The sequence below is a fragment of the Sinocyclocheilus grahami genome, unplaced genomic scaffold (assembly GCF_001515645.1).
Source record: "Sinocyclocheilus grahami isolate Dianchi unplaced genomic scaffold, SAMN03320097.WGS_v1.1 scaffold879.1, whole genome shotgun sequence".
NCBI classification, from domain to species: domain Eukaryota; kingdom Metazoa; phylum Chordata; class Actinopteri; order Cypriniformes; family Cyprinidae; genus Sinocyclocheilus; species Sinocyclocheilus grahami.
Window position 1 is genome coordinate 477036 of NW_015506058.1, and position 7772 is coordinate 484807.

Sequence of the window (7772 nt, forward strand, 5' to 3'; positions counted from 1 at the left end):
AAACATATATATATATATATATATATATATATATATATATATATATATATATATATATATAATTTCAATTGTATTGTTAATCCATTCTGTACATCTGTACATACTGTATGTGTATATGTATATATATAATTGACATTTTATAATTAATCTGGCAAAATGTACATTACAAGTTATGATGTATCAAACTGATACTTAAATTTATTTTTAAAACTATCAAACCAATAAATGTGCTTCTCAGAGAAACTTTAGTAGATTCATTTTGGAGCTTATGTAAAACCTCTGACTCAAGAGCCATTTTAGCTTGTTCATTCCTGCTGCCCATGGTGTGGAAGCTGACGGTAAAGATGTGCTAATTAAATGATCTTATCTGAATGAGGATGTACAATCACCTGCTGTTCTTTTCTAGTGACTCAGTTGTGAAAGACTCATTCTTACTCTCTATCCTACCCATACCTGTACTTTTAAGTTTTTTACTTACTGTTACTATTCTACATGTGTGTTGAGCGGTAAACCGTGGTGAATGTTTTGGCACGTAGATTAATATCTCTCAAGAGTGGTGTGGAGGCAAAGACTGGGGAGAGCCAGAAGAGAGGTGAACTGAACCTGAGGTGTGGTATACTGTTGACTCAATCTGAGGACTTCAACAATAATTTACTGCACAGACAGGTGGGAACTTCCCTGATGGTGTTGTTTAAGAAAAGTTTCATACATGAAAAAGAATCTCATTCTCTTAAAGAAACTGTTCTGGTTTGCTTCCAAGTAACATATTTAACCAGGTGCCCAGGTTAAAATAAATTGTTAATAGGTTTTAATTGTTAGAAACGTAATCTAGGTCTGGACTTAAGCTGTCTGTGGAAAACCTCTTGAGCCTGGCCGAATAAATTGATATCCTCTCTATAATATAATATTATATTAAGAATCAAAACCTCAGCAAAATAGATTTTAAAAAATGCATTTATGTTTTTTCGAATAACACTTCACTGGCCTTTTTCAGTAATGAAATATGTCATTTTATTGGACAAATCTAACATTCACAAAATTTCCAACAACAACTAAACAAAGCTTTTTTTTTCTGCAAGTACATCAGTTCCAAATGGTAGTTTGATGGCACTTTGGCCCAAACAACTTCAGGTCATTGATTTCTGACCGTAGATCTACTCTGTTTATGATTATTCGTGTGTTTTTGGAAGCATTTGTTCAATCTTAAACTGACACACTATTGCTTTTCTTATGTTGGATTTGTGACTCATCATATTGTCACTCTCACAATTCTCACAATTCTAACCTTTTTAATTGCCTACTGATGTAGTGAACACCTTTTGAAGTGATTTTGTTGAACACAGAGCTCAATTCACAGTGCCAGGACCAAATTATAATGTTGGACCCCAGCCTCCATACATTAAGAAGCATTGATTTAGTAGGTTTCCTCTAGTCCCAGGGCCTGGGACAATGTTCCTGGTTGTTCCCCCCTGATGGCAGCTCTGTCTCGACTCCCTTTATAAGAAAGAGTAACAAAAAACAAAGAGTACCACACTCCATAAGCATGGATTTATGAGGGCCAAATTCTTGCGCAGTAGGTCCATAACTAATAATTCTCAATTACCTTTTAAATTAGATCCATAGAAATCTTTTTGGTTCAAGAAAACAGTCTAATTTTAGAAACCTGTGTCCTTGAGGAAACAATAGACAGTTTGTGTTACTGGGAAAAGCCCTTAGTCTCATGTGTGTCCTCACAGATTTATTCATCATGGCCAATCAGCATCTACCACTGTCTCAGGAGACTTTAGCTCAGTTCAATCGCTCCATGTCCACAGAACCAGGTGCCTCAGGGCCTCCAAGGCGACGTCTGGGCTCTATCTCCACTCGCCGAAGCTCCAAAGACCAATCCAAGGACCAGCCCCACCACAGACCCCAGTTTCTCAGGAGCATGACGGTTCCTTCATCCGAGTCATTGTTCTTGAGCCCCAGCGTCAGCAATTCTCACATCTCCATGGGCAAGCGGTTCTCATTCGCAGGCTGGCACCAGGGAGGAAGAGTGAGCTTCTCTGGACTGTACCTTCAACAACCCATCCAGGAGGTGTATGTGGAGAACACCTACAGAATGGGACCAGAACCAGGGTGCCATTTCAGTGCCAGCAGGACCCAGCAGATCTTACAGGCCACTTTGGATAGTTATTTGGAAGGTGTGTGTTACAGTCCTGATAGTTGTAGCCAGCTGTGTCAGATGTTAGCAGATCTAGTTCTCAGTAAACTAAAAGATGTCAATCCGCCACGATATAAACTCGTGTGCCAGGTGGTGGTCGGGCAGAGTGGTAAACAAGGTATAAGGATGGCCAGCCGTAGCCTGATGAACCCCAACACTGACAACTACACATCTGCTGTTTTCCATAATCACTCGCTGTTTGCTGTGGCTTTAGTACACCGCTTGTACTTTGAATGAAAGCTAAATCAACAGCCCTTAATATGTGTACACAAAATGCATGTTTAAAAAAAGTTAGTCTTTTTAAAGATTCAAACTAAGGCTGCATTTATTTGAGGGAGCCAAAAAAAAAAAAAAAAAAAAAAAAAAAAAATTTAAAAAAACCAAAAAAAAGAAAAAAAAAAATAAAAATTTTAAGTAATATAGTGAAAAATATAATTACAATTTTAAAGGATTTTTTTTTTTTTAATAGTCAAATAGGGGCAGTACGATTTTTTTTGGCTCATCTCTGCATGAAGTCTCTTATACTATAATTTAAAAGAAAATTTTTCTATTTTAATACATTTTAAAAAGTAAATTAATATTGTGATGGCAAAGCTGATTTTCCAGCAGACATAAATTCAGAAATCAGTATCATAATTTATATACAAATTCTAATTTTATATACTTAAAAAAAAAAAAAAAAATTATATTATATATATATATATATATATACACACACACACACAAAATATAATGGGGCTGTAATTTTTGTTGTTTATTTTCGACAGAAGTCTCTTATGCTCACTGAATGAGTCATTAAATATTTGAGGTGTCTTGCGGAGGAAAAGTCATAATAATCTTACCAAGCCTAAACTTTAAAACCAAGAAATTAAGTTACAATTACTACAAATAGAAATAGAAATTAAACTTAATGATAAAATTAAAACGTTTAATTGTCTTTAAAATCTGAAAAAATAAACAAGACAGAAAATTTTTATTTTCAATAAACTTTATTCCCCCCCCTCTCCCAATACATAAAAAGTGATCATACTGAACATTTCCCAGTGTTGACGCCATACAATTATGTTACATCAATAAATAAAAAACTATAAATAAAAAAATAAATAGAACACGTGCCACAATTAATTAATAATACTAGTTAGGATTTGTCTAAGGGTAATCGCTCACAATGTTGGTATTCTGAACACCTATTTAACACTTACAGTCATGGTCACAGTTTTGAGGACATTATGATTACTTATGATGGAGCATGTCAAGTAAACAAAGCTGGAGGCACACTGAATACAGTCTTTTTTTCCTCAAGTACGGACATTAAGGATATAATAACTTTTAACAGCAAAAAGCTTATATCAGGTGTATTTGTAGTGTTTCTTCCCCCACTCCTGCCTAATTCGCTTGGAAAACCGAATATGAAGACTCTATATAAAGCCCCTTTCATTCCCTTTGTGACTTAAGCTTGAGATCCAGGGCCATTATTGCACAGAGGAATCCATCAGAAAGGCACTTTAGTCTCTCCCAATCCTAACTGCTCCTCCATGAATTACAGTTCCACCTCAGCCATTCACCTCTGCCATCTTTAAAACTAATCTCATTAAAAGAATAACCATTTGGTGTTCGTAGCTCTTCTTGTTTGTGTACTATTTAGTGAAATAAAATGTCCTTTTTAAAAAAAAAAAAAAAAAGGCCAAGTGATCGAGCATAAAAAGTCAAGCTCATCTTGCGCAGTGTTTGGGACATCGCGAGCAAAAGCAAGACGCTTAAGAACCCTGTGAGTTTTGCCATCTGCACTTCAGTCCAGCTAAAAAAAATGAAATCATAAAAAGAACAAGCTCAAATTTTGGTTGTGCACACTGTGAGTCAAGCTGGTAGTGTGATACGGTTGGTCGCAAAAACAACTAAAAACCAAACGAAAAATAGTGCACCATAGTTCAAAGAGGCCAGCCGATGACCAAGGACAGGAGATCTTCATGGCAACGTGGAAGCTTCCCCCGATTTTTTTTCTTTGTCATAGTCCTTTTTTGCTTCTCAAACGGAAGCGGTAAGCAGCAAGTCGTAATCGAAGTTCTTAGTCATTATGCGTTGGTGTAGTGCTGGAGAAGCTGTACCACATAATGAAGCCGCTGCCGGAGCTCCGGAGAGCAGCCCCATTGGGAAAGCACATTCAGAGGGTAGGAATAAGAGACGCGCTCCTTGCTGATGTAGGTCAGCAAGTACGAGGAGTCCGAAGTCTTGGACAGGATGATTTTTGTATGGTCTGTGTAAAAATTAACCTGGGAAAGAAAGCGGAAAGAGAGGGAATGTTATGAACTGGCCAAGCAATTCAAATGCTCAATGTTTCATCCTTTTTTTGCAAAATCAGAGACTTACCTGTAGGGTTCGGTTGTCAAAGAGCATGACTAAGGCGTGATCAGTCTTGATCCACTGCAGAAGCAATGGAGAAGAGCTTGGAGGTGGCTGGGCCTCACAGTTGACGTCTCCACCCTACAAAAATTAAAATTTGTTTTAAAATAAACCATAAAACTTAAGAAACTGTTTTATTTTTGTACATATTTATGATTGATTTATTAGGTAAATTTACATAAAAATATAAATAATAGAAATGAATAAAATATATTTTTTTTAATAGAATTTCACTTGATAAAGGTTAGTGCTGAACTTTAGTTTAGTTTATATTTTAGAAAATAAACCATTTAAAATATTACCACTAAAAATAGTTATTTAATAGAGAATCACATAATTCAAATGTGAATCTGGACCACAAAACCAGTCGCGCAGGTACATTTGTAGCAATAGCCAATTGTTTGGTATGGGTCAAAATTATCAATTTTTCTTTTATGCCAAAAATCATTAGGACATTAAGTAAAGATCATGTTCCATAAAGATATTCTGTATATTTCCTACCGTAAATATATCCAAAAGTAATTTTTGATTGGTAATATGCGTTGCTGAATCACATAATTCAAATGACCCTCATGACTGGTTTCGTGGTCGAGGGTCACAAATGTCTAAATTCTATATTTAAGAGCTCATTTCTACACTTACCTCCATTAGGTTCTGCTCCATGTAGTTAGCCATCAAATCCACTATGTGCTTTTGATTCTGGAGCTTTTCTGGTAAAGCGTCAGCTGGAAAACTAAAGTGTTTGTTGTTCGTCAGACAGTAATGTACAGTCCTGCGGAAGAATAAAAATAAGCAATTGGAACATCACATAAAGCAAAGCTTCTTAAAACAATTTGGTCAAAAGCAAAGACTTTGTAAAGGGTAAAGCACTCTATGTGGGTCAATCAGAGCTCAGTCCAAATGCCAAACTGGAGACTCATTAGCGAACGGGAACACAAAGTAAGCGAACCTACCGCCGCTGGTCACACAGGCTCAGATGAGTGCCTTCGTTGAAGAGTACACCGACGTTTTGATTGGAGAGCTGGTAACCGAAGCCGTATTTGTTGGAGTAGTCGACCCACTTGGTTACCCAGATGAAAGGCTTGATTTTAGAAAGGCAGGGTGGGTTTCTTGAAGCTGGAAGAGGAAAGGACAATATTTGAGTACATGATCAATGGCTTAAGAGTAAACCTTGAAAAGGACCATTGCTTAAGCGCCACAGTGTGACCAGAGTGTGGGAACAAACCTGTCGGCATGGAAGACAAGCAACTGTTAAGAACCTTCATGGCAGATTCGGCCACAGCAGCAGGGGTAGGGATATCGTCACTAGCTGAGGAGGGGGAAAAAAAACAAAAAGAGCAAGTTAAATGAAAGTGACTTAATTACTTGTGGGGTGGGTATACATGCATAATATATTTATATATGTAATATATACACACACACATACATACACATACACATTTAATATTAGTGTAGCTTGGTTATATTATATTATAGACAACAGTTGTTCTGCTTAATATTTTTGTAGAAAACCATGACCCTAAACTTTTGATTGGTAGTGTAAATGTAAAAAGGTAGACAAATCTAAACCATAAAACTTAAGAAACTGTTTTATTTTTGTACATATTTATGATTGATTTATTAGGTAAATTTACATAAAAATATAAATAATAGAAATGAATAAAATATTTAATTTTTTTATAGAATTTCACTTGATAAAGGTTAGTGCTGAACTTTAGTTTAGTTTATATTTTAGAAAATAAACGATTTAAAATATTACCACTAAAAATAGTTATTTAATAGAGAATCACATAATTCAAATGTGAATCTGGACCACAAAACCAGTCGCGCAGGTACATTTGTAGCAATAGCCAATTGTTTGGTATGGGTCAAAATTATCAATTTTTCTTTTATGCCAAAAATCATTAGGACATTAAGTAAAGATCATGTTCCATAAAGATATTCTGTATATTTCCTACCGTAAATATATCCAAAAGTAATTTTTGATTGGTAATATGCGTTGCTAAGGACTTCATTAGGACAACTTTATTTTCTCAATATTTAGATTTTTTTTGCACCCTCAGATTACAGATTTTCAAATAGTTGTCCTACCCTAACAAACCATACATCAATGGAAAGCTTATTTATATTCAGCTTTCAGATGATGTATAAATCTCAATTTCAAAAAATTGACCCTCATGACTGGTTTCGTGGTCGAGGGTCACAAATGTCTAAATTCTATATTTAAGAGCTAATTTCTACACTTACCTCCATTAGGTTCTGCTCCATGTAGTTAGCCATCAAATCCACTATGTGCTTTTGATTCTGGAGCTTTTCTGGTAAAGCGTCAGCTGGAAAACTAAAGTGTTTGTTGTTCGTCAGACAGTAATGTACAGTCCTGCGGAAGAATAAAAATAAGCAATTGGAACATCACATAAAGCAAAGCTTCTTAAAACAATTTGGTCAAAAGCAAAGACTTTGTAAAGGGTAAAGCACTCTATGTGGGTCAATCAGAGCTCAGTCCAAATGCCAAACTGGAGACTCATTAGCGAACGGGAACACAAAGTAAGCGAACCTACCGCCGCTGGTCACACAGGCTCAGATGAGTGCCTTCGTTGAAGAGTACACCGACGTTTTGATTGGAGAGCTGGTAACCGAAGCCGTATTTGTTGGAGTAGTCGACCCACTTGGTTACCCAGATGAAAGGCTTGATTTTAGAAAGGCAGGGTGGGTTTCTTGAAGCTGGAAGAGGAAAGGACAATATTTGAGTACATGATCAATGGCTTAAGAGTAAACCTTGAAAAGGACCATTGCTTAAGCGCCACAGTGTGACCAGAGTGTGGGAACAAACCTGTCGGCATGGAAGACAAGCAACTGTTAAGAACCTTCATGGCAGATTCGGCCACAGCAGCAGGGGTAGGGATATCGTCACTAGCTGAGGAGGGGGAAAAAAAACAAAAAGAGCAAGTTAAATGAAAGTGACTTAATTACTTGTGGGGTGGGTATACATGCATAATATACTTATATATGTAATATATACACACACACATACATACACATACACATTTAATATTAGTGTAGCTTGGTTATATTATATTATAGACAACAGTTGTTCTGCTTAATATTTTTGTAGAAAACCATGACCCTAAACTTTTGATTGGTAGTGTAAATGTAAAAAGGTAGACAAATC

General features: G+C 36.1%; 2 protein-coding genes across 4 annotated transcripts in view; one reads left to right on the forward strand and one right to left on the reverse strand.

Annotated features, from left to right (window-relative positions):
• Positions 1-2531, forward strand: part of LOC107563587 (tctex1 domain-containing protein 1-like) — a 4895-nt gene extending 2364 nt beyond the window's left edge. Inside the window, exons 2-3 of one of the 3 annotated variants that reach the window (XM_016248476.1) lie at positions 537-666; positions 1737-2531. In XM_016248476.1, the coding sequence (XP_016103962.1) occupies positions 1748-2440 (693 nt within the window). In that variant the 5' untranslated portion in view covers positions 537-666; positions 1737-1747 and the 3' untranslated portion in view covers positions 2441-2531. The remainder of the gene's footprint in view (positions 1-536; positions 667-1736) is intronic. The other 2 variants (XM_016248478.1, XM_016248477.1) reach the window with 2 other exon arrangements.
• Positions 2532-3177: 646 nt separating this feature from the next.
• LOC107563564 (serine/threonine-protein kinase PLK3-like) lies at positions 3178-7540 on the reverse strand. The gene is made up of 5 exons (XM_016248466.1): positions 7434-7540; positions 7162-7324; positions 6851-6980; positions 4571-4684; positions 3178-4473 (listed from the first exon to the last, which is right to left on the reverse strand). The coding sequence occupies exons 1-5, from the start codon at positions 7471-7473 to the stop codon at positions 4276-4278; spliced, it is 645 nt and encodes a 214-aa protein (XP_016103952.1). The 5' UTR covers positions 7474-7540; the 3' UTR covers positions 3178-4275.
• Positions 7541-7772: the final 232 nt, after the last annotated feature.